The 26,784-nt window shown below is 35.4% G+C and overlaps 6 protein-coding genes across 6 annotated transcripts; all 6 read right to left on the minus strand.

Moving 5' to 3' along the window:
• Positions 1–5,421: 5,421 nt before the first annotated feature.
• Positions 5,422–8,083, minus strand: LOC111783622 (exopolygalacturonase-like). The gene is made up of 5 exons (XM_087120771.1): positions 7,987–8,083; positions 6,974–7,062; positions 6,591–6,890; positions 5,812–6,330; positions 5,422–5,711 (listed from the first exon to the last, which is right to left on the minus strand). Exons 1-5 carry the CDS (start codon positions 8,081–8,083, stop codon positions 5,466–5,468), a joined length of 1,251 nt encoding a protein of 416 aa, XP_086976897.1. The 3' UTR covers positions 5,422–5,465.
• Positions 8,084–9,080: 997 nt separating this feature from the next.
• Positions 9,081–11,743, minus strand: LOC147786426 (exopolygalacturonase-like). Its single transcript, XM_087120772.1, has 5 exons — positions 11,647–11,743; positions 10,633–10,721; positions 10,250–10,549; positions 9,471–9,989; positions 9,081–9,370 (listed from the first exon to the last, which is right to left on the minus strand). The coding sequence occupies exons 1-5, from the start codon at positions 11,741–11,743 to the stop codon at positions 9,125–9,127; spliced, it is 1,251 nt and encodes a 416-aa protein (XP_086976898.1). The 3' UTR covers positions 9,081–9,124.
• Positions 11,744–12,740: 997 nt separating this feature from the next.
• On the minus strand, positions 12,741–15,402 carry LOC147786427 (exopolygalacturonase-like). The gene is made up of 5 exons (XM_087120773.1): positions 15,306–15,402; positions 14,293–14,381; positions 13,910–14,209; positions 13,131–13,649; positions 12,741–13,030 (listed from the first exon to the last, which is right to left on the minus strand). Exons 1-5 carry the CDS (start codon positions 15,400–15,402, stop codon positions 12,785–12,787), a joined length of 1,251 nt encoding a protein of 416 aa, XP_086976899.1. The 3' UTR covers positions 12,741–12,784.
• Positions 15,403–16,399: 997 nt separating this feature from the next.
• Positions 16,400–19,060, minus strand: LOC147786428 (exopolygalacturonase-like). Its single transcript, XM_087120774.1, has 5 exons — positions 18,964–19,060; positions 17,952–18,040; positions 17,569–17,868; positions 16,790–17,308; positions 16,400–16,689 (listed from the first exon to the last, which is right to left on the minus strand). The coding sequence occupies exons 1-5, from the start codon at positions 19,058–19,060 to the stop codon at positions 16,444–16,446; spliced, it is 1,251 nt and encodes a 416-aa protein (XP_086976900.1). The 3' UTR covers positions 16,400–16,443.
• Positions 19,061–20,057: 997 nt separating this feature from the next.
• On the minus strand, positions 20,058–22,718 carry LOC147786429 (exopolygalacturonase-like). Its single transcript, XM_087120775.1, has 5 exons — positions 22,622–22,718; positions 21,610–21,698; positions 21,227–21,526; positions 20,448–20,966; positions 20,058–20,347 (listed from the first exon to the last, which is right to left on the minus strand). The coding sequence occupies exons 1-5, from the start codon at positions 22,716–22,718 to the stop codon at positions 20,102–20,104; spliced, it is 1,251 nt and encodes a 416-aa protein (XP_086976901.1). The 3' UTR covers positions 20,058–20,101.
• A 997-nt stretch (positions 22,719–23,715) lies between these two features.
• LOC147786430 (exopolygalacturonase-like) lies at positions 23,716–26,376 on the minus strand. Its single transcript, XM_087120776.1, has 5 exons — positions 26,280–26,376; positions 25,268–25,356; positions 24,885–25,184; positions 24,106–24,624; positions 23,716–24,005 (listed from the first exon to the last, which is right to left on the minus strand). Exons 1-5 carry the CDS (start codon positions 26,374–26,376, stop codon positions 23,760–23,762), a joined length of 1,251 nt encoding a protein of 416 aa, XP_086976902.1. The 3' UTR covers positions 23,716–23,759.
• Between the last annotated feature and the right edge of the window lie 408 nt (positions 26,377–26,784).

Below are 26,784 nucleotides of genomic sequence, written 5' to 3' on the forward strand. Positions count from 1 at the left end.
AAATAAGGCACGACATAAATTGTCTTAATTGGTAGTTCAACTACCAAAAGTAAAAGTCTTCTAATCACTTTCCAATGTCGAGTGCAGTTTATTGTCACTTCATTATTTTCTTGTCCCCCTCTTGCTTGCTTCTCATGATCATGTTGCTTCTCATGATCGTGTTGCAGCAATTGCTATCCAAGTTCTTAGCTTAAAAACTTGAGTAGCTAACAATGTTTGGGTCCTTTTTTTCTTTTTAGTCTATTTGCATTCTTATAATTCTGTTTTTAATACACTTTTTCAAATTTTATGAATATTTTTTTTATTTATTAATATCCATGGTTCAAAAGTTTTCAATTTAGCTCTTTGTACTTTAACATATTTCAATTTTTAGTCCCTCGTGTTGGTTGAATGATAAAATTAACTATCTAGAAGCTAAACTTGTTTCATGCATTTATGCTTACATGAATTTATTTCATGCATTTATGCTTACATGAACTCGTGAGATACATGTACATGAGAGATCCATGTATTTAGTTAATAATTGAAGAGTCTTGAGAGTTAGATTCATTTGGTAGTGACATGTATAAAATTATTCATATATGACCATAGTGATAGTTTAGGTAGATTCGTTATTTAATATTTAGTACATGCATGCATGGTCATGAATTATGTTTCAACAGGCCCATACAAAGATTGTAGAGATTTTATCATAACCTTTCAAATAGAATGTATCTCTTCCTCCATTAAAAGATTTAGTTTGTGATTGTTTAGGAAGTTGTGATTTGATTAGTTAGTTAGCTGTTACTATTTATTATCTAACTTTTTTGGCTTTGTAAAACTATATTTACATAGTTCTTTTCTCTTCTCTTTTTTCTTGGCTTTGTAAAACTATATTTACATAGTTGTTTCAGTTCATCAAAGAACAGAACTTTGATTGTATATTGAATTTAGTTTTCTCCTTTATTTAACATTTGGTACAGAGTCTACTTACCTTGAAATTCAGGACAGTAGGAGTGATATGGCAACTTGCATACCTTGAAAAGTAGCAACCTTTTCAAAGAGGAGTGATATGAGGATCTGCATACCTTGAAAAGTAGCAGATAAGAGGAGTGATATGGTGACGATGAGTAATTTTATGCAGCCATTGATTCCAAAGTTGGATGGGTATTATGATCATTGATCTATGATGATGGAAAACCTTCTCAGATCAAAAGAATATTGGAGCATGGTGGAGAAGGAATTTGTGTAGCTGCACAAGGAGTTCTTTCATAAGGATAAATAAAGCAGTTGGAGATCTTAAAATGGAGGATTTAAAAGCAAAAAATTATCTCTTCCAAGACATAAATAGTCCAACTCTAGAAACCATTATGAAGAAAGATACAACCAAAGATATTTTGGACTCCTTGAGACAGAAGTACCAGCGAACAACTCAAGTCAAACATGTACAATTACAAGCTTTTCGCAAAGAGTGAAAAGTTATTCACAAAAAGACAAGAGAATCAGTGTCAGATTACTTTGTTCGAACTCTCATAATTTCTAATAGAAAGAAAATTCATCGGGAGAAGATGGTAGACATTGATATCATAGAAAAGATCCTAAGATCTATGACTTCTAAGTTCGACTATATTGTTTGCTTGATTGAGGAGTCTAATGATTTGGATTTCTTATCCATTGATGAGTTACAAATTTGTCTCTTAGTGCAAGAGCAACACATGAATGTCCATGTTTGTGAGGAAGAATTGCTCTAAAAGTCACACATGATGGAAGTTTTGGTAGAAGAGAAAGAGGACGTGGTGGCTTCCGAGGACGAGGTAGAGGAAGAGGTGGACAAAGCTTTGACAGATCAACGGTGGAATGTTACAACTGCCATGGATTAGGACATTACCAATATGAGTGTTCTAGAAGGGAGAATGACAGAGCAAATTATGCAAAATGAAAAGATGCTATTAATGGCCTGTGTGGATGAGAAGAAAGCTGAAAAGGACTCCGGATGGAGCAACCACATGTGTAGAAAGAAAGAACTTTCCTATCATATTGATGAGAATTTTCGACAAACTGTGAAGTTGGGTGACAACTCAAGCATGGTTGTGATGAGCAAAGGAAATGTAAAGTTTAAAATAAATGAGATTAGGCAAGTAATCACCGAGGTATTTATGTACCAGACTTGAAGGACAACTTGCTGAGCATCGGATAGCTACAATATAAAAGTCTTGCGATTCTTATACAAAAAGGAGGATGTAGGATTTATCATCCTGACAAAGGGTGGATTGTAGAGACTTCAATGACATCAAATATAATGTTTACTCTATTTGTTCCATCTCTACCAAATAAACAATCCTGCTTCAATGCTATTACAGAAGATCCCACAAGAACATGACATTGTCGATATGGGCATCTAAGTTTTGGAGGACTAAAAACACTTGAAGGGAAGGACATGGTGCAAGGATTGTCGGTCCTTAAAGCTCCCTCAAAAGTATGTGAAGGTTGTTTGATAGGAAAACAACAAATAGATTCGTTTCCTAAAGAAAGCACATGGAGAGCATCTCAAATTCTTCAACTTATACATGCTGACATATGCGGACCCATCACGCCCATCTCCAATAGCAACAAGAGGTATTTTATCAGTTTTATCGATGATTTCAGTCAAAAAACTTGGAGATTCTTCTTAGTTGAAAAATCAAAAGCATTCTCCATTTTTAAAAGATTTAAGAGTATGGTGGTAAAAGAAATTGGTATATACTTGAAGGGCTTGAGAACTGATCAAGGTGGTGAATTCACATTCAAAGAATTCAGTAGCTGACAGCGGCTTATACTTCGCAAGAAAACGGTGTAGGAGAAAGAAAAAACAGGACAATTATGAATATGGTTAGATGCATCCTAACAAAAAAAAAAAAAAAAAAAAAAAAAAGAAATAAAAGCTTTCTGGGCGAAAGCAGGAAACTAGACCGTTCATATTCTCAATAGAAGTCCCACTCTAGGCGTGAAGCATATGGCTCCAGAAGAAGCTTGGAGCGGACATAAGCCCTCAGTTTCACATTTCATAATTTTTGGATGTGTTATGTGTGTTCATGTCCAACAAAAGAACAAAGTTTGAGTGTAACGACCCTAAATTTTCACGTACTCAGAGTCGCTACTAACGTCTCATGCTCATCTATAATGCGAAAATATAACTCTTTCATGAACATCATTTATAACATAAACTTTGAAAAATGCTTAAAACTTCTTCTCAGGAAAACACAGTCATGGTATTAGGTGTTTAAATACGAAATACTGAAATTGGAGAAAATAAAAGCAAGACAAAATAATTTTAAACAATGAAATGCATAACATCTTATTCTAACCTAAACCTATGCATAACAACTTATTCTAACTTAAACCTAGAAATTTAAATATGAATCTACCCTATCTCTAAAAATTGATTTGACACACGGCCCGACTATAGGGTCATAAAAATGCAAAAACATTCAATAATGATTTAGGGGCCTATCTCTAACATCATAGGATTGGCCTCTAGTCTCGGATAAATTAGATGTGTAGTACGTCCCTACACACGACTCATACATGTGCGTGTGAATCCTCAAGGCGCTCGCACTCCCCTGGATCCTCTAGTCAAGCTAATTTGTAGCCACATCCAGAGGTCAGCGGAACCCCATAGTGTCGTGCGCCTCATGAACACCCTCATTTGTGCGCATTCGCATTCATCATCACACTGTGCGCATTCGCACTCGTCATCAATATTTTGTGAGCGATAGTAATGAAGCCAAATTTTAACAGAACCCAATAAAATCGAAAACTCAGAAAGAATTTCACTTCTTTATATGATTTTTTTTTTTTTTTTGTTAGAATCCTTAAAGATTATCCTCTAGAAAATAAAGAACGTTTACCAAATTATAAATGTTAGAAGATTAGAGAAGACATCTAAAAACAAAAAGATGCACGAGATTGAGAAGGAATTTCAAGAGGTCCCCAAACATAAGATTGCTCCAAACTAAACATGCCTAACTTTTGAATCTTATAACTGAGCCACCAAGAATAGGTAATGTGATTTTTAGGTATACTTTTCATTATTAGAGGCAATTCAAAACAAGTAAATAATATTGCCATATCATTGAAGATGCAAAGGGATTTGTGGGGGCCATCTGGTGCCAAATTTGGATTACAAATCCCAGTCAAAATTCTAGGTACGAGGTTACATCTTAGGGGACATCTGAGTAAGGAAAAAAAAATGCTAAAAGGAACCGTGTTGATTTGTGCGGACAAATTTCACTCAAAGAAGCAATTCATGACAAGTTGGTAATGTAGCCATATCACAGTGATGCAGAGGAATGTCAAGGGAATCAGTTGCCGGATCCAAGTTTCAAATTCCGGTCCAAAGCTTCAACATGGGGCACCATTTGCCATTTCCAAAAAGCTTCGTATCCATTCTTCTTCTTAGATATCATTCTAAACATAAAAATCAAAAGATTTAATTGTTTAACAAGGGTTGTTGGGGTTGAATAAGTTTATGATCCAAATAACTGAGTTAGGTCTAAGAAAGTATCTCAACTCGACCAAGCTCAACTCGCGAGCAACAAATATTTTAGGACTTGAAAACACGAAACAGAGCATTTATGGACACAAAGTTTTGTTTTTATCTTCTCTCTTTTGCGATTTTTGTCGTTTTTTTGCCCTTATTTACCACGAATTTTGGCCAATTTTTATAAGTTCTTGTAGAGTAAACTCCTAGAACATTTAGCTACTTTTGATATTTAATTTTTCTAGGATTAGCGACATTTTTCGTAGAGCTAAGTACGGTGGAACAGTTAAGAAATGGAGATAAATAGTTAGATAATTTGATATTAAGTGTGAATTCCTAGAATACATATTAATACTTGTCACTTAATTTTCTAATCTAAAACCTAATGTCTTTCAAGACTGATCTAAAAATTGCAACCGAATGTACACCATTGACGAAAAAGATAGATTTAAGGATGCGACTCACTGGATTTGTCCCCTCTAATGTCAATTCTTCTTTCACAATATTGATGGATCCGTGCGATATCCAACGAATGTAGTTAGGACATTCGATCTGACTTATCGATTTTGTCTCGAAAATTTCTAATGGTAAATGATTTGTTTAGGGTTACCAATAGAGAGGGGAGTTAGATATTTTTTATGGTTAAAGATTTTGTTTTGTTTTGTTTTGTTTTGTTTTTTTAAGTAACTGGTCTTTTTAATAATAGTCCTTACCCTTACATTGTCTTATTCAGAATTCAAATCTGAAACGAAAAAACAAGAGCAAAATCATTTTATTTTATAACGTCGAGGTACTAAAAACGTTACATTGTTCAGGACACAAGACTTCCTTCAAACATTTAACCATCATATATATTTCGAAAAGTACAACAAAAGAAACTCAAAAGACAGAGAAATTAAAATGGATAGAGCTGTCTTCTTTTAATTAAGGTTATCGGTTAGTTTGAAGTACTATGGCAATCAACAATTCATGGGACAACATAAGGAGATGAACAGATTTTAGGGTTCTGTTTTCCTGAAATGATGGGTCTCACATTCGTGCATTGAGATGTAATAGGACCTTTTATTCCATTGTAAGTGAGGTCAATGTCACCGACTTTTACTTCGTCACATGGTAAGTGACGGCTGCAAATAAGTTTGATTGCCACTGGAGTTGCACAACTTCCTCTAATGTTCTTGAAGCTCACTTTACTAATCTTAATTTTCGAAGGAATCTGAAAATCAAAATGAGACAACAAATTTGTGTAAGTGGTTTATTTGTGAAAGTTATAATAGTGGCAAAATCAATCAAAGCTTTGAGAATGCGATCAATACCTTCCGATTGCACTGATTCCACGGACAATACTCTTGGTCTATTAGAATAGGGTTGCTAACATTGACCATTATAATGTCCAAAAACTGCATATCGGTGGCGGTGCCGCTAGCAGCAGAAGCTGGCCACGTTTTGATCCTGACACCATTAGTGGTGTTAATCATCGTGCAGTTCTTTACGTTGACACCTTCAACGGGTTCTTCGTTAGTGTATCTTCCAAGACTTCCGATGCTTATGCCATGTCCTGGCCCACATGTCACGTTGGTGATGTTAATTTGTTTGCTTCCATCTCCAAGAGAAATGCAATCATCTCCTGTTGCAATTTTGGACATTGTGATTGCGATCCTATTTGATCGACCGATGTGTATTCCATCAGTGTTGGGACTGTTTTCTGGTGCAGTTATATTGATATTATGGAATGTGAGGTTGTTGCAGCCGAGGACGTTGATATGGAAGTTCTTGCTATCAAGTGACGTTATTCTCTTCACGATTGAATTGGTGATGAAGTTGAACCTCAGACTCTAAACATTTTGTATAATCAAATAATATTATGTGAGCGTAAGTAATGAAGCCAAAAATTTTAACAGAACCCAATAAAATCGAAAACAATTTCACTTCTTTACCTGATTTTTGTTCTTTCATTTTTTATTTTGTTAAAAGATTATCCTCTAGAAAATGAAGAACAGTGTACCAAATTATAAATATTAGAAGATTAGAGAAGACATCTAAAAACAACAAGATGCACGAGATTGAGAAGGAAAGCGGAAGGCATATTGCTTACAATGGGGAGTTGGGCACAATTTATGCGTTTATGGCAATCATTCTTTTTCCAAGCTGCCTTTCCTTGGCCATCAAAAACTCCTTCACCCGATAATGTCAATCTATCAATATGTTCAAAAGTAATCCAATTATCTCCCTGAAGGCTTTTTGGTGCCTGCAATGTTCCTCCAAGTTGAAAGTCAATTGGGCTAGTACAAGGTCCTTTAAATATCCCTTCCTTTACTTTAAATATCCCTCCCGGAATAACAATCGCACTAGAACGATTGGACGTGCATGCATCCTTCCATGCATTTGCTAAAGCCTACATGACACAAGTAACAAAAATTAGCAAACAATTGATCAACTCAACTAGTGATAATATTGATGTTCATACTGTATATTTACCTTCGTGATGTCAGTACCAGGCACTATGTTACCATATCTTTTCAAAGGAAAAACAACATCGGCACTAGATTGAGCATCGACGGTAAAATCTAACAATAATAGCATCAAGATTGTAGCAATCAAGAAACTCGATTGGATCGTACTCATGATGCCCTTGCTTTCTTTTCTTTTTTTATGTATATTGCTTGAAAACTAGTGAGAGACAATGATATTTCGTTTTAGATTTGGAACCTTTATGTATTTAATAATGCCAATTGAAGAATAGAAATCAAGTTGGGATGGAACCAACCGAAGTTATGGTTCCATCTCCCTCTCTTAATCCAAACGTAATTGATAACTAAACGTTGTTTATTGTTTCGCTAAGTTGTTCATTAATGGTTGTGTTGCAATATCTCTCTCACTCGCCTACGAACAGTTGAATCTCAAAGAAACCAGGCATTGGCCAAATCCAACGAAGTACTTTTTCTGGAAGGAAACATAATTTACGGCCACGAATTAATGGGAGCCTTGTACAAATGAAGTTTCTATTACAAGATGGACTTCGAGTATACATTGATTTCAATGTTAGAAAAATTTTATGGGTGGAGGGTAGGAAGAAATTTCAAACTCGATGAAATATTTTTAGCGGTACTTTGTCTTTACACAAATGATTATTAAGAAAATTTCAAGAGGTCCCCTAACATAAGATTGCTCCAAACTAAACATGCCTAACTTTTGAATTACTTTTCATTGTTAGAGGCAATTCAAAACAAGTAAATAATATGACCATATCATTGAAGATGCAAAGGGATTTGTGGGGGCCATCGGGTGCCAAATTTGGATTACAAATCCCGGTCCAAATTCTAGGTACGAGGTTACATCTTAGGGGACATCTGAGTAAGGGAAAAAAAAAAATGCTAAAAGGAACCGTGTTGATTTGTGCGGACAAATTTCACTCCTAGAAGCAATTCATGACAAGTTGGTAATGTAGCCATATCACAGTGATGCAGAGGAATGTCAAGGGAATCAGTTGCCGGATCCAAGTTTCAAATTCCGGTCCAAAGCTTCAACATGGGGCACCATTTGCCATTTCCAAAAAGCTTCGTATCCATTCTTCTTCTTAGATATCATTCTAAACATAAAAATCAAAAGATTTAATTGTTTAACAAGGGTTGTTGGGGTTGAATAAGTTTATGATCCAAATAACTGAGTTAGGTCTAAGAAAGTATCTCAACTCGACCAAGCTCAACTCGCGAGCAACAAATATTTTAGGACTTGAAAACACGAAACAGAGCATTTATGGACACAAAGTTTTGTTTTTATCTTCTCTCTTTTGCGATTTTTGTCGTTTTTTTGCCCTTATTTACCACGAATTTTGGCCAATTTTTATAAGTTCTTGTAGAGTAAACTCCTAGAACATTTAGCTACTTTTGATATTTAATTTTTCTAGGATTAGCGACATTTTTCGTAGAGCTAAGTACGGTGGAACAGTTAAGAAATGGAGATAAATAGTTAGATAATTTGATATTAAGTGTGAATTCCTAGAATACATATTAATACTTGTCACTTAATTTTCTAATCTAAAACCTAATGTCTTTCAAGACTGATCTAAAAATTGCAACCGAATGTACACCATTGACGAAAAAGATAGATTTAAGGATGCGACTCACTGGATTTGTCCCCTCTAATGTCAATTCTTCTTTCACAATATTGATGGATCCGTGCGATATCCAACGAATGTAGTTAGGACATTCGATCTGACTTATCGATTTTGTCTCGAAAATTTCTAATGGTAAATGATTTGTTTAGGGTTACCAATAGAGAGGGGAGTTAGATATTTTTTATGGTTAAAGATTTTGTTTTGTTTTGTTTTGTTTTGTTTTTTTAAGTAACTGGTCTTTTTAATAATAGTCCTTACCCTTACATTGTCTTATTCAGAATTCAAATCTGAAACGAAAAAACAAGAGCAAAATCATTTTATTTTATAACGTCGAGGTACTAAAAACGTTACATTGTTCAGGACACAAGACTTCCTTCAAACATTTAACCATCATATATATTTCGAAAAGTACAACAAAAGAAACTCAAAAGACAGAGAAATTAAAATGGATAGAGCTGTCTTCTTTTAATTAAGGTTATCGGTTAGTTTGAAGTACTATGGCAATCAACAATTCATGGGACAACATAAGGAGATGAACAGATTTTAGGGTTCTGTTTTCCTGAAATGATGGGTCTCACATTCGTGCATTGAGATGTAATAGGACCTTTTATTCCATTGTAAGTGAGGTCAATGTCACCGACTTTTACTTCGTCACATGGTAAGTGACGGCTGCAAATAAGTTTGATTGCCACTGGAGTTGCACAACTTCCTCTAATGTTCTTGAAGCTCACTTTACTAATCTTAATTTTCGAAGGAATCTGAAAATCAAAATGAGACAACAAATTTGTGTAAGTGGTTTATTTGTGAAAGTTATAATAGTGGCAAAATCAATCAAAGCTTTGAGAATGCGATCAATACCTTCCGATTGCACTGATTCCACGGACAATACTCTTGGTCTATTAGAATAGGGTTGCTAACATTGACCATTATAATGTCCAAAAACTGCATATCGGTGGCGGTGCCGCTAGCAGCAGAAGCTGGCCACGTTTTGATCCTGACACCATTAGTGGTGTTAATCATCGTGCAGTTCTTTACGTTGACACCTTCAACGGGTTCTTCGTTAGTGTATCTTCCAAGACTTCCGATGCTTATGCCATGTCCTGGCCCACATGTCACGTTGGTGATGTTAATTTGTTTGCTTCCATCTCCAAGAGAAATGCAATCATCTCCTGTTGCAATTTTGGACATTGTGATTGCGATCCTATTTGATCGACCGATGTGTATTCCATCAGTGTTGGGACTGTTTTCTGGTGCAGTTATATTGATATTATGGAATGTGAGGTTGTTGCAGCCGAGGACGTTGATATGGAAGTTCTTGCTATCAAGTGACGTTATTCTCTTCACGATTGAATTGGTGATGAAGTTGAACCTCAGACTCTAAACATTTTGTATAATCAAATAATATTATGTGAGCGTAAGTAATGAAGCCAAAAATTTTAACAGAACCCAATAAAATCGAAAACAATTTCACTTCTTTACCTGATTTTTGTTCTTTCATTTTTTATTTTGTTAAAAGATTATCCTCTAGAAAATGAAGAACAGTGTACCAAATTATAAATATTAGAAGATTAGAGAAGACATCTAAAAACAACAAGATGCACGAGATTGAGAAGGAAAGCGGAAGGCATATTGCTTACAATGGGGAGTTGGGCACAATTTATGCGTTTATGGCAATCATTCTTTTTCCAAGCTGCCTTTCCTTGGCCATCAAAAACTCCTTCACCCGATAATGTCAATCTATCAATATGTTCAAAAGTAATCCAATTATCTCCCTGAAGGCTTTTTGGTGCCTGCAATGTTCCTCCAAGTTGAAAGTCAATTGGGCTAGTACAAGGTCCTTTAAATATCCCTTCCTTTACTTTAAATATCCCTCCCGGAATAACAATCGCACTAGAACGATTGGACGTGCATGCATCCTTCCATGCATTTGCTAAAGCCTACATGACACAAGTAACAAAAATTAGCAAACAATTGATCAACTCAACTAGTGATAATATTGATGTTCATACTGTATATTTACCTTCGTGATGTCAGTACCAGGCACTATGTTACCATATCTTTTCAAAGGAAAAACAACATCGGCACTAGATTGAGCATCGACGGTAAAATCTAATAATAATAGCATCAAGATTGTAGCAATCAAGAAACTCGATTGGATCGTACTCATGATGCCCTTGCTTTCTTTTCTTTTTTTATGTATATTGCTTGAAAACTAGTGAGAGACAATGATATTTCGTTTTAGATTTGGAACCTTTATGTATTTAATAATGCCAATTGAAGAATAGAAATCAAGTTGGGATGGAACCAACCGAAGTTATGGTTCCATCTCCCTCTCTTAATCCAAACGTAATTGATAACTAAACGTTGTTTATTGTTTCGCTAAGTTGTTCATTAATGGTTGTGTTGCAATATCTCTCTCACTCGCCTACGAACAGTTGAATCTCAAAGAAACCAGGCATTGGCCAAATCCAACGAAGTACTTTTTCTGGAAGGAAACATAATTTACGGCCACGAATTAATGGGAGCCTTGTACAAATGAAGTTTCTATTACAAGATGGACTTCGAGTATACATTGATTTCAATGTTAGAAAAATTTTATGGGTGGAGGGTAGGAAGAAATTTCAAACTCGATGAAATATTTTTAGCGGTACTTTGTCTTTACACAAATGATTATTAAGAAAATTTCAAGAGGTCCCCTAACATAAGATTGCTCCAAACTAAACATGCCTAACTTTTGAATTACTTTTCATTGTTAGAGGCAATTCAAAACAAGTAAATAATATGACCATATCATTGAAGATGCAAAGGGATTTGTGGGGGCCATCGGGTGCCAAATTTGGATTACAAATCCCGGTCCAAATTCTAGGTACGAGGTTACATCTTAGAGGACATCTGAGTAAGGGAAAAAAAAAAAATGCCAAAAGGAACCGTGTTGATTTGTGCGGACAAATTTCACTCCTAGAAGCAATTCATGACAAGTTGGTAATGTAGCCATATCACAGTGATGCAGAGGAATGTCAAGGGAATCAGTTGCCGGATCCAAGTTTCAAATTCCGGTCCAAAGCTTCAACATGGGGCACCATTTGCCATTTCCAAAAAGCTTCGTATCCATTCTTCTTCTTAGATATCATTCTAAACATAAAAATCAAAAGATTTAATTGTTTAACAAGGGTTGTTGGGGTTGAATAAGTTTATGATCCAAATAACTGAGTTAGGTCTAAGAAAGTATCTCAACTCGACCAAGCTCAACTCGCGAGCAACAAATATTTTAGGACTTGAAAACACGAAACAGAGCATTTATGGACACAAAGTTTTGTTTTTATCTTCTCTCTTTTGCGATTTTTGTCGTTTTTTTGCCCTTATTTACCACGAATTTTGGCCAATTTTTATAAGTTCTTGTAGAGTAAACTCCTAGAACATTTAGCTACTTTTGATATTTAATTTTTCTAGGATTAGCGACATTTTTCGTAGAGCTAAGTACGGTGGAACAGTTAAGAAATGGAGATAAATAGTTAGATAATTTGATATTAAGTGTGAATTCCTAGAATACATATTAATACTTGTCACTTAATTTTCTAATCTAAAACCTAATGTCTTTCAAGACTGATCTAAAAATTGCAACCGAATGTACACCATTGACGAAAAAGATAGATTTAAGGATGCGACTCACTGGATTTGTCCCCTCTAATGTCAATTCTTCTTTCACAATATTGATGGATCCGTGCGATATCCAACGAATGTAGTTAGGACATTCGATCTGACTTATCGATTTTGTCTCGAAAATTTCTAATGGTAAATGATTTGTTTAGGGTTACCAATAGAGAGGGGAGTTAGATATTTTTTATGGTTAAAGATTTTGTTTTGTTTTGTTTTGTTTTGTTTTTTTAAGTAACTGGTCTTTTTAATAATAGTCCTTACCCTTACATTGTCTTATTCAGAATTCAAATCTGAAACGAAAAAACAAGAGCAAAATCATTTTATTTTATAACGTCGAGGTACTAAAAACGTTACATTGTTCAGGACACAAGACTTCCTTCAAACATTTAACCATCATATATATTTCGAAAAGTAAAACAAAAGAAACTCAAAAGACAGAGAAATTAAAATGGATAGAGCTGTCTTCTTTTAATTAAGGTTATCGGTTAGTTTGAAGTACTATGGCAATCAACAATTCATGGGACAACATAAGGAGATGAACAGATTTTAGGGTTCTGTTTTCCTGAAATGATGGGTCTCACATTCGTGCATTGAGATGTAATAGGACCTTTTATTCCATTGTAAGTGAGGTCAATGTCACCGACTTTTACTTCGTCACATGGTAAGTGACGGCTGCAAATAAGTTTGATTGCCACTGGAGTTGCACAACTTCCTCTAATGTTCTTGAAGCTCACTTTACTAATCTTAATTTTCGAAGGAATCTGAAAATCAAAATGAGACAACAAATTTGTGTAAGTGGTTTATTTGTGAAAGTTATAATAGTGGCAAAATCAATCAAAGCTTTGAGAATGCGATCAATACCTTCCGATTGCACTGATTCCACGGACAATACTCTTGGTCTATTAGAATAGGGTTGCTAACATTGACCATTATAATGTCCAAAAACTGCATATCGGTGGCGGTGCCGCTAGCAGCAGAAGCTGGCCACGTTTTGATCCTGACACCATTAGTGGTGTTAATCATCGTGCAGTTCTTTACGTTGACACCTTCAACGGGTTCTTCGTTAGTGTATCTTCCAAGACTTCCGATGCTTATGCCATGTCCTGGCCCACATGTCACGTTGGTGATGTTAATTTGTTTGCTTCCATCTCCAAGAGAAATGCAATCATCTCCTGTTGCAATTTTGGACATTGTGATTGCGATCCTATTTGATCGACCGATGTGTATTCCATCAGTGTTGGGACTGTTTTCTGGTGCAGTTATATTGATATTATGGAATGTGAGGTTGTTGCAGCCGAGGACGTTGATATGGAAGTTCTTGCTATCAAGTGACGTTATTCTCTTCACGATTGAATTGGTGATGAAGTTGAACCTCAGACTCTAAACATTTTGTATAATCAAATAATATTATGTGAGCGTAAGTAATGAAGCCAAAAATTTTAACAGAACCCAATAAAATCGAAAACAATTTCACTTCTTTACCTGATTTTTGTTCTTTCATTTTTTATTTTGTTAAAAGATTATCCTCTAGAAAATGAAGAACAGTGTACCAAATTATAAATATTAGAAGATTAGAGAAGACATCTAAAAACAACAAGATGCACGAGATTGAGAAGGAAAGCGGAAGGCATATTGCTTACAATGGGGAGTTGGGCACAATTTATGCGTTTATGGCAATCATTCTTTTTCCAAGCTGCCTTTCCTTGGCCATCAAAAACTCCTTCACCCGATAATGTCAATCTATCAATATGTTCAAAAGTAATCCAATTATCTCCCTGAAGGCTTTTTGGTGCCTGCAATGTTCCTCCAAGTTGAAAGTCAATTGGGCTAGTACAAGGTCCTTTAAATATCCCTTCCTTTACTTTAAATATCCCTCCCGGAATAACAATCGCACTAGAACGATTGGACGTGCATGCATCCTTCCATGCATTTGCTAAAGCCTACATGACACAAGTAACAAAAATTAGCAAACAATTGATCAACTCAACTAGTGATAATATTGATGTTCATACTGTATATTTACCTTCGTGATGTCAGTACCAGGCACTATGTTACCATATCTTTTCAAAGGAAAAACAACATCGGCACTAGATTGAGCATCGACGGTAAAATCTAACAATAATAGCATCAAGATTGTAGCAATCAAGAAACTCGATTGGATCGTACTCATGATGCCCTTGCTTTCTTTTCTTTTTTTATGTATATTGCTTGAAAACTAGTGAGAGACAATGATATTTCGTTTTAGATTTGGAACCTTTATGTATTTAATAATGCCAATTGAAGAATAGAAATCAAGTTGGGATGGAACCAACCGAAGTTATGGTTCCATCTCCCTCTCTTAATCCAAACGTAATTGATAACTAAACGTTGTTTATTGTTTCGCTAAGTTGTTCATTAATGGTTGTGTTGCAATATCTCTCTCACTCGCCTACGAACAGTTGAATCTCAAAGAAACCAGGCATTGGCCAAATCCAACGAAGTACTTTTTCTGGAAGGAAACATAATTTACGGCCACGAATTAATGGGAGCCTTGTACAAATGAAGTTTCTATTACAAGATGGACTTCGAGTATACATTGATTTCAATGTTAGAAAAATTTTATGGGTGGAGGGTAGGAAGAAATTTCAAACTCGATGAAATATTTTTAGCGGTACTTTGTCTTTACACAAATGATTATTAAGAAAATTTCAAGAGGTCCCCTAACATAAGATTGCTCCAAACTAAACATGCCTAACTTTTGAATTACTTTTCATTGTTAGAGGCAATTCAAAACAAGTAAATAATATGACCATATCATTGAAGATGCAAAGGGATTTGTGGGGGCCATCGGGTGCCAAATTTGGATTACAAATCCCGGTCCAAATTCTAGGTACGAGGTTACATCTTAGGGGACATCTGAGTAAGGGAAAAAAAAAAATGCTAAAAGGAACCGTGTTGATTTGTGCGGACAAATTTCACTCCTAGAAGCAATTCATGACAAGTTGGTAATGTAGCCATATCACAGTGATGCAGAGGAATGTCAAGGGAATCAGTTGCCGGATCCAAGTTTCAAATTCCGGTCCAAAGCTTCAACATGGGGCACCATTTGCCATTTCCAAAAAGCTTCGTATCCATTCTTCTTCTTAGATATCATTCTAAACATAAAAATCAAAAGATTTAATTGTTTAACAAGGGTTGTTGGGGTTGAATAAGTTTATGATCCAAATAACTGAGTTAGGTCTAAGAAAGTATCTCAACTCGACCAAGCTCAACTCGCGAGCAACAAATATTTTAGGACTTGAAAACACGAAACAGAGCATTTATGGACACAAAGTTTTGTTTTTATCTTCTCTCTTTTGCGATTTTTGTCGTTTTTTTGCCCTTATTTACCACGAATTTTGGCCAATTTTTATAAGTTCTTGTAGAGTAAACTCCTAGAACATTTAGCTACTTTTGATATTTAATTTTTCTAGGATTAGCGACATTTTTCGTAGAGCTAAGTACGGTGGAACAGTTAAGAAATGGAGATAAATAGTTAGATAATTTGATATTAAGTGTGAATTCCTAGAATACATATTAATACTTGTCACTTAATTTTCTAATCTAAAACCTAATGTCTTTCAAGACTGATCTAAAAATTGCAACCGAATGTACACCATTGACGAAAAAGATAGATTTAAGGATGCGACTCACTGGATTTGTCCCCTCTAATGTCAATTCTTCTTTCACAATATTGATGGATCCGTGCGATATCCAACGAATGTAGTTAGGACATTCGATCTGACTTATCGATTTTGTCTCGAAAATTTCTAATGGTAAATGATTTGTTTAGGGTTACCAATAGAGAGGGGAGTTAGATATTTTTTATGGTTAAAGATTTTGTTTTGTTTTGTTTTGTTTTGTTTTTTTAAGTAACTGGTCTTTTTAATAATAGTCCTTACCCTTACATTGTCTTATTCAGAATTCAAATCTGAAACGAAAAAACAAGAGCAAAATCATTTTATTTTATAACGTCGAGGTACTAAAAACGTTACATTGTTCAGGACACAAGACTTCCTTCAAACATTTAACCATCATATATATTTCGAAAAGTAAAACAAAAGAAACTCAAAAGACAGAGAAATTAAAATGGATAGAGCTGTCTTCTTTTAATTAAGGTTATCGGTTAGTTTGAAGTACTATGGCAATCAACAATTCATGGGACAACATAAGGAGATGAACAGATTTTAGGGTTCTGTTTTCCTGAAATGATGGGTCTCACATTCGTGCATTGAGATGTAATAGGACCTTTTATTCCATTGTAAGTGAGGTCAATGTCACCGACTTTTACTTCGTCACATGGTAAGTGACGGCTGCAAATAAGTTTGATTGCCACTGGAGTTGCACAACTTCCTCTAATGTTCTTGAAGCTCACTTTACTAATCTTAATTTTCGAAGGAATCTGAAAATCAAAATGAGACAACAAATTTGTGTAAGTGGTTTATTTGTGAAAGTTATAATAGTGGCAAAATCAATCAAAGCTTTGAGAATGCGATCAATACCTTCCGATTGCACTGATTCCACGGACAATACTCTTGGTCTATTAGAATAGGGTTGCTAACATTGACCATTATAATGTCCAAAAACTGCATATCGGTGGCGGTGCCGCTAGCAGCAGAAGCTGGCCACGTTTTGATCCTGACACCATTAGTGGTGTTAATCATCGTGCAGTTCTTTACGTTGACACCTTCAACGGGTTCTTCGTTAGTGTATCTTCCAAGACTTCCGATGCTTATGCCATGTCCTGGCCCACATGTCACGTTGGTGATGTTAATTTGTTTGCTTCCATCTCCAAGAGAAATGCAATCATCTCCTGTTGCAATTTTGGACATTGTGATTGCGATCCTATTTGATCGACCGATGTGTATTCCATCAGTGTTGGGACTGTTTTCTGGTGCAGTTATATTGATATTATGGAATGTGAGGTTGTTGCAGCCGAGGACGTTGATATGGAAGTTCTTGCTATCAAGTGACGTTATTCTCTTCACGATTGAATTGGTGATGAAGTTGAACCTCAGACTCTAAACATTTTGTATAATCAAATAATATTATGTGAGCGTAAGTAATGAAGCCAAAAATTTTAACAGAACCCAATAAAATCGAAAACAATTTCACTTCTTTACCTGATTTTTGTTCTTTCATTTTTTATTTTGTTAAAAGATTATCCTCTAGAAAATGAAGAACAGTGTACCAAATTATAAATATTAGAAGATTAGAGAAGACATCTAAAAACAACAAGATGCACGAGATTGAGAAGGAAAGCGGAAGGCATATTGCTTACAATGGGGAGTTGGGCACAATTTATGCGTTTATGGCAATCATTCTTTTTCCAAGCTGCCTTTCCTTGGCCATCAAAAACTCCTTCACCCGATAATGTCAATCTATCAATATGTTCAAAAGTAATCCAATTATCTCCCTGAAGGCTTTTTGGTGCCTGCAATGTTCCTCCAAGTTGAAAGTCAATTGGGCTAGTACAAGGTCCTTTAAATATCCCTTCCTTTACTTTAAATATCCCTCCCGGAATAACAATCGCACTAGAACGATTGGACGTGCATGCATCCTTCCATGCATTTGCTAAAGCCTACATGACACAAGTAACAAAAATTAGCAAACAATTGATCAACTCAACTAGTGATAATATTGATGTTCATACTGTATATTTACCTTCGTGATGTCAGTACCAGGCACTATGTTACCATATCTTTTCAAAGGAAAAACAACATCGGCACTAGATTGAGCATCGACGGTAAAATCTAACAATAATAGCATCAAGATTGTAGCAATCAAGAAACTCGATTGGATCGTACTCATGATGCCCTTGCTTTCTTTTCTTTTTTTATGTATATTGCTTGAAAACTAGTGAGAGACAATGATATTTCGTTTTAGATTTGGAACCTTTATGTATTTAATAATGCCAATTGAAGAATAGAAATCAAGTTGGGATGGAACCAACCGAAGTTATGGTTCCATCTCCCTCTCTTAATCCAAACGTAATTGATAACTAAACGTTGTTTATTGTTTCGCTAAGTTGTTCATTAATGGTTGTGTTGCAATATCTCTCTCACTCGCCTACGAACAGTTGAATCTCAAAGAAACCAGGCATTGGCCAAATCCAACGAAGTACTTTTTCTGGAAGGAAACATAATTTACGGCCACGAATTAATGGGAGCCTTGTACAAATGAAGTTTCTATTACAAGATGGACTTCGAGTATACATTGATTTCAATGTTAGAAAAATTTTATGGGTGGAGGGTAGGAAGAAATTTCAAACTCGATGAAATATTTTTAGCGGTACTTTGTCTTTACACAAATGATTATTAAGAAAATTTCAAGAGGTCCCCTAACATAAGATTGCTCCAAACTAAACATGCCTAACTTTTGAATTACTTTTCATTGTTAGAGGCAATTCAAAACAAGTAAATAATATGACCATATCATTGAAGATGCAAAGGGATTTGTGGGGGCCATCGGGTGCCAAATTTGGATTACAAATCCCGGTCCAAATTCTAGGTACGAGGTTACATCTTAGGGGACATCTGAGTAAGGGAAAAAAAAAATGCTAAAAGGAACCGTGTTGATTTGTGCGGACAAATTTCACTCCTAGAAGCAATTCATGACAAGTTGGTAATGTAGCCATATCACAGTGATGCAGAGGAATGTCAAGGGAATCAGTTGCCGGATCCAAGTTTCAAATTCCGGTCCAAAGCTTCAACATGGGGCACCATTTGCCATTTCCAAAAAGCTTCGTATCCATTCTTCTTCTTAGATATCATTCTAAACATAAAAATCAAAAGATTTAATTGTTTAACAAGGGTTGTTGGGGTTGAATAAGTTTATGATCCAAATAACTGAGTTAGGTCTAAGAAAGTATCTCAACTCGACCAAGCTCAACTCGCGAGCAACAAATATTTTAGGACTTGAAAACACGAAACAGAGCATTTATGGACACAAAGTTTTGTTTTTATCTTCTCTCTTTTGCGATTTTTGTCGTTTTTTTGCCCTTATTTACCACGAATTTTGGCCAATTTTTATAAGTTCTTGTAGAGTAAACTCCTAGAACATTTAGCTACTTTTGATATTTAATTTTTCTAGGATTAGCGACATTTTTCGTAGAGCTAAGTACGGTGGAACAGTTAAGAAATGGAGATAAATAGTTAGATAATTTGATATTAAGTGTGAATTCCTAGAATACATATTAATACTTGTCACTTAATTTTCTAATCTAAAACCTAATGTCTTTCAAGACTGATCTAAAAATTGCAACCGAATGTACACCATTGACGAAAAAGATAGATTTAAGGATGCGACTCACTGGATTTGTCCCCTCTAATGTCAATTCTTCTTTCACAATATTGATGGATCCGTGCGATATCCAACGAATGTAGTTAGGACATTCGATCTGACTTATCGATTTTGTCTCGAAAATTTCTAATGGTAAATGATTTGTTTAGGGTTACCAATAGAGAGGGGAGTTAGATATTTTTTATGGTTAAAGATTTTGTTTTGTTTTGTTTTGTTTTGTTTTTTTAAGTAACTGGTCTTTTTAATAATAGTCCTTACCCTTACATTGTCTTATTCAGAATTCAAATCTGAAACGAAAAAACAAGAGCAAAATCATTTTATTTTATAACGTCGAGGTACTAAAAACGTGACATTGTTCAGGACACAAGACTTCCTTCAAACATTTAACCATCATATATATTTCGAAAAGTAAAACAAAAGAAACTCAAAAGACAGAGAAATTAAAATGGATAGAGCTGTCTTCTTTTAATTAAGGTTATCGGTTAGTTTGAAGTACTATGGCAATCAACAATTCATGGGACAACATAAGGAGATGAACAGATTTTAGGGTTCTGTTTTCCTGAAATGATGGGTCTCACATTCGTGCATTGAGATGTAATAGGACCTTTTATTCCATTGTAAGTGAGGTCAATGTCACCGACTTTTACTTCGTCACATGGTAAGTGACGGCTGCAAATAAGTTTGATTGCCACTGGAGTTGCACAACTTCCTCTAATGTTCTTGAAGCTCACTTTACTAATCTTAATTTTCGAAGGAATCTGAAAATCAAAATGAGACAACAAATTTGTGTAAGTGGTTTATTTGTGAAAGTTATAATAGTGGCAAAATCAATCAAAGCTTTGAGAATGCGATCAATACCTTCCGATTGCACTGATTCCACGGACAATACTCTTGGTCTATTAGAATAGGGTTGCTAACATTGACCATTATAATGTCCAAAAACTGCATATCGGTGGCGGTGCCGCTAGCAGCAGAAGCTGGCCACGTTTTGATCCTGACACCATTAGTGGTGTTAATCATCGTGCAGTTCTTTACGTTGACACCTTCAACGGGTTCTTCGTTAGTGTATCTTCCAAGACTTCCGATGCTTATGCCATGTCCTGGCCCACATGTCACGTTGGTGATGTTAATTTGTTTGCTTCCATCTCCAAGAGAAATGCAATCATCTCCTGTTGCAATTTTGGACATTGTGATTGCGATCCTATTTGATCGACCGATGTGTATTCCATCAGTGTTGGGACTGTTTTCTGGTGCAGTTATATTGATATTATGGAATGTGAGGTTGTTGCAGCCGAGGACGTTGATATGGAAGTTCTTGCTATCAAGTGACGTTATTCTCTTCACGATTGAATTGGTGATGAAGTTGAACCTCAGACTCTAAACATTTTGTATAATCAAATAATATTATGTGAGCGTAAGTAATGAAGCCAAAAATTTTAACAGAACCCAATAAAATCGAAAACAATTTCACTTCTTTACCTGATTTTTGTTCTTTCATTTTTTATTTTGTTAAAAGATTATCCTCTAGAAAATGAAGAACAGTGTACCAAATTATAAATATTAGAAGATTAGAGAAGACATCTAAAAACAACAAGATGCACGAGATTGAGAAGGAAAGCGGAAGGCATATTGCTTACAATGGGGAGTTGGGCACAATTTATGCGTTTATGGCAATCATTCTTTTTCCAAGCTGCCTTTCCTTGGCCATCAAAAACTCCTTCACCCGATAATGTCAATCTATCAATATGTTCAAAAGTAATCCAATTATCTCCCTGAAGGCTTTTTGGTGCCTGCAATGTTCCTCCAAGTTGAAAGTCAATTGGGCTAGTACAAGGTCCTTTAAATATCCCTTCCTTTACTTTAAATATCCCTCCCGGAATAACAATCGCACTAGAACGATTGGACGTGCATGCATCCTTCCATGCATTTGCTAAAGCCTACATGACACAAGTAACAAAAATTAGCAAACAATTGATCAACTCAACTAGTGATAATATTGATGTTCATACTGTATATTTACCTTCGTGATGTCAGTACCAGGCACTATGTTACCATATCTTTTCAAAGGAAAAACAACATCGGCACTAGATTGAGCATCGACGGTAAAATCTAACAATAATAGCATCAAGATTGTAGCAATCAAGAAACTCGATTGGATCGTACTCATGATGCCCTTGCTTTCTTTTCTTTTTTTATGTATATTGCTTGAAAACTAGTGAGAGACAATGATATTTCGTTTTAGATTTGGAACCTTTATGTATTTAATAATGCCAATTGAAGAATAGAAATCAAGTTGGGATGGAACCAACCGAAGTTATGGTTCCATCTCCCTCTCTTAATCCAAACGTAATTGATAACTAAACGTTGTTTATTGTTTCGCTAAGTTGTTCATTAATGGTTGTGTTGCAATATCTCTCTCACTCGCCTACGAACAGTTGAATCTAAAAGAAACCAGGCATTGGCCAAATCCAACGAAGTACTTTTTCTGGAAGGAAACATAATTTACGGCCACGAATTAATGGGAGCCTTGTACAAATGAAGTTTCTATTACAAGATGGACTTCGAGTATACATTGATTTCAATGTTAGAAAAATTTTATGGGTGGAGGGTAGGAAGAAATTTCAAACTCGATGAAATATTTTTAGCGGTACTTTGTCTTTACACAAATGATTATTAAGAAAATTTCAAGAGGTCCCCTAACATAAGATTGCTCCAAACTAAACATGCCTAACTTTTGAATTACTTTTCATTGTTAGAGGCAATTCAAAACAAGTAAATAATATGACCATATCATTGAAGATGCAAAGGGATTTGTGGGGGCCATCGGGTGCCAAATTTGGATTACAAATCCCGGTCCAAATTCTAGGTACGAGGTTACATCTTAGGGGACATCTGAGTAAGGGAAAAAAAAAATGCTAAAAGGAACCGTGTTGATTTGTGCGGACAAATTTCACTCCTAGAAGCAATTCATGACAAGTTGGTAATGTAGCCATATCACAGTGATGCAGAGGAATGTCAAGGGAATCAGTTGCCGGATCCAAGTTTCAAATTCCGGTCCAAAGCTTCAACATGGGGCACCATTTGCCATTTCCAAAAAGCTTCGTATCCATTCTTCTTCTTAGATATCATTCTAAACATAAAAATCAAAAGATTTAATTGTTTAACAAGGGTTGTTGGGGTTGAATAAGTTTATGATCCAAATAACTGAGTTAGGTCTAAGAAAGTATCTCAACTCGACCAAGCTCAACTCGCGAGCAACAAATATTTTAGGACTTGAAAACACGAAACAGAGCATTTATGGACACAAAGTTTTGTTTTTATCTTCTCTCTTTTGCGATTTTTGTCGTTTTTTTGCCCTTATTTACCACGAATTTTGGCCAATTTTTATAAGTTCTTGTAGAGTAAACTCCTAGAACATTTAGCTACTTTTGATATTTAATTTTTCTAGGATTAGCGACATTTTTCGTAGAGCTAAGTACGGTGGAACAGTTAAGAAATGGAGATAAATAGTTAGATAATTTGATATTAAGTGTGAATTCCTAGAATACATATTAATACTTGTCACTTAATTTTCTAATCTAAAACCTAATGTCTTTCAAGACTGATCTAAAAATTGCAACCGAATGTACACCATTGACGAAAAAGATAGATTTAAGGATGCGACTCACTGGATTTGTCCCCTCTAATGTCAATTCTTCTTTCACAATATTGATGGATCCGTGCGATATCCAACGAATGTAGTTAGGACATTCGATCTGACTTATCGATTTTGTCTCGAAAATTTCTAATGGTAAATGATTTGTTTAGGGTTACCAATAGAGAGGGGAGTTAGATATTTTTTATGGTTAAAGATTTTGTTTTGTTTTGTTTTGTTTTGTTTTTTTAAGTAACTGGTCTTTTTAATAATAGTCCTTACCCTTACATTGTCTTATTCAGAATTCAAATCTGAAACGAAAAAACAAGAGCAAAATCATTTTATTTTATAACGTCGAGGTACTAAAAACGTTACATTGTTCAGGACACAAGACTTCCTTCAAACATTTAACCATCATATATATTTCGAAAAGTACAACAAAAGAAACTCAAAAGACAGAGAAATTAAAATGGATAGAGCTGTCTTCTTTTAATTAAGGTTATCGGTTAGTTTGAAGTACTATGGCAATCAACAATTCATGGGACAACATAAGGAGATGAACAGATTTTAGGGTTCTGTTTTCCTGAAATGATGGGTCTCACATTCGTGCATTGAGATGTAATAGGACCTTTTATTCCATTGTAAGTGAGGTCAATGTCACCGACTTTTACTTCGTCACATGGTAAGTGACGGCTGCAAATAAGTTTGATTGCCACTGGAGTTGCACAACTTCCTCTAATGTTCTTGAAGCTCACTTTACTAATCTTAATTTTCGAAGGAATCTGAAAATCAAAATGAGACAACAAATTTGTGTAAGTGGTTTATTTGTGAAAGTTATAATAGTGGCAAAATCAATCAAAGCTTTGAGAATGCGATCAATACCTTCCGATTGCACTGATTCCACGGACAATACTCTTGGTCTATTAGAATAGGGTTGCTAACATTGACCATTATAATGTCCAAAAACTGCATATCGGTGGCGGTGCCGCTAGCAGCAGAAGCTGGCCACGTTTTGATCCTGACACCATTAGTGGTGTTAATCATCGTGCAGTTCTTTACGTTGACACCTTCAACGGGCTCTTCGTTAGTGTATCTTCCAAGACTTCCGATGCTTATGCCATGTCCTGGCCCACATGTCACGTTGGTGATGTTAATTTGTTTGCTTCCATCTCCAAGAGAAATGCAATCATCTCCTGTTGCAATTTTGGACATTGTGATTGCGATCCTATTTGATCGACCGATGTGTATTCCATCAGTGTTGGGACTGTTTTCTGGTGCAGTTATATTGATATTATGGAATGTGAGGTTGTTGCAGCCGAGGACGTTGATATGGAAGTTCTTGCTATCAAGTGACGTTATTCTCTTCACGATTGAATTGGTGATGAAGTTGAACCTCAGACTCTAAACATTTTGTATAATCAAATAATATTATGTGAGCGTAAGTAATGAAGCCAAAAATTTTAACAGAACCCAATAAAATCGAAAACAATTTCACTTCTTTACCTGATTTTTGTTCTTTCATTTTTTATTTTGTTAAAAGATTATCCTCTAGAAAATGAAGAACAGTGTACCAAATTATAAATATTAGAAGATTAGAGAAGACATCTAAAAACAACAAGATGCACGAGATTGAGAAGGAAAGCGGAAGGCATATTGCTTACAATGGGGAGTTGGGCACAATTTATGCGTTTATGGCAATCATTCTTTTTCCAAGCTGCCTTTCCTTGGCCATCAAAAACTCCTTCACCCGATAATGTCAATCTATCAATATGTTCAAAAGTAATCCAATTATCTCCCTGAAGGCTTTTTGGTGCCTGCAATGTTCCTCCAAGTTGAAAGTCAATTGGGCTAGTACAAGGTCCTTTAAATATCCCTTCCTTTACTTTAAATATCCCTCCCGGAATAACAATCGCACTAGAACGATTGGACGTGCATGCATCCTTCCATGCATTTGCTAAAGCCTACATGACACAAGTAACAAAAATTAGCAAACAATTGATCAACTCAACTAGTGATAATATTGATGTTCATACTGTATATTTACCTTCGTGATGTCAGTACCAGGCACTATGTTACCATATCTTTTCAAAGGAAAAACAACATCGGCACTAGATTGAGCATCGACGGTAAAATCTAACAATAATAGCATCAAGATTGTAGCAATCAAGAAACTCGATTGGATCGTACTCATGATGCCCTTGCTTTCTTTTCTTTTTTTATGTATATTGCTTGAAAACTAGTGAGAGACAATGATATTTCGTTTTAGATTTGGAACCTTTATGTATTTAATAATGCCAATTGAAGAATAGAAATCAAGTTGGGATGGAACCAACCGAAGTTATGGTTCCATCTCCCTCTCTTAATCCAAACGTAATTGATAACTAAACGTTGTTTATTGTTTCGCTAAGTTGTTCATTAATGGTTGTGTTGCAATATCTCTCTCACTCGCCTACGAACAGTTGAATCTCAAAGAAACCAGGCATTGGCCAAATCCAACGAAGTACTTTTTCTGGAAGGAAACATAATTTACGGCCACGAATTAATGGGAGCCTTGTACAAATGAAGTTTCTATTACAAGATGGACTTCGAGTATACATTGATTTCAATGTTAGAAAAATTTTATGGGTGGAGGGTAGGAAGAAATTTCAAACTCGATGAAATATTTTTAGCGGTACTTTGTCTTTACACAAATGATTATTAAGAAAATTTCAAGAGGTCCCCTAACATAAGATTGCTCCAAACTAAACATGCCTAACTTTTGAATTACTTTTCATTGTTAGAGGCAATTCAAAACAAGTAAATAATATGACCATATCATTGAAGATGCAAAGGGATTTGTGGGGGCCATCGGGTGCCAAATTTGGATTACAAATCCCGGTCCAAATTCTAGGTACGAGGTTACATCTTAGGGGACATCTGAGTAAGGGAAAAAAAAAATGCTAAAAGGAACCGTGTTGATTTGTGCGGACAAATTTCACTCCTAGAAGCAATTCATGACAAGTTGGTAATGTAGCCATATCACAGTGATGCAGAGGAATGTCAAGGGAATCAGTTGCCGGATCCAAGTTTCAAATTCCGGTCCAAAGCTTCAACATGGGGCACCATTTGCCATTTCCAAAAAGCTTCGTATCCATTCTTCTTCTTAGATATCATTCTAAACATAAAAATCAAAAGATTTAATTGTTTAACAAGGGTTGTTGGGGTTGAATAAGTTTATGATCCAAATAACTGAGTTAGGTCTAAGAAAGTATCTCAACTCGACCAAGCTCAACTCGCGAGCAACAAATATTTTAGGACTTGAAAACACGAAACAGAGCATTTATGGACACAAAGTTTTGTTTTTATCTTCTCTCTTTTGCGATTTTTGTCGTTTTTTTGCCCTTATTTACCACGAATTTTGGCCAATTTTTATAAGTTCTTGTAGAGTAAACTCCTAGAACATTTAGCTACTTTTGATATTTAATTTTTCTAGGATTAGCGACATTTTTCGTAGAGCTAAGTACGGTGGAACAGTTAAGAAATGGAGATAAATAGTTAGATAATTTGATATTAAGTGTGAAT

Source organism: Cucurbita pepo, chromosome 20 (assembly GCF_057944985.1).
Source record: "Cucurbita pepo subsp. pepo isolate OVF chromosome 20, ASM5794498v1, whole genome shotgun sequence".
NCBI lineage: Eukaryota > Viridiplantae > Streptophyta > Magnoliopsida > Cucurbitales > Cucurbitaceae > Cucurbita > Cucurbita pepo.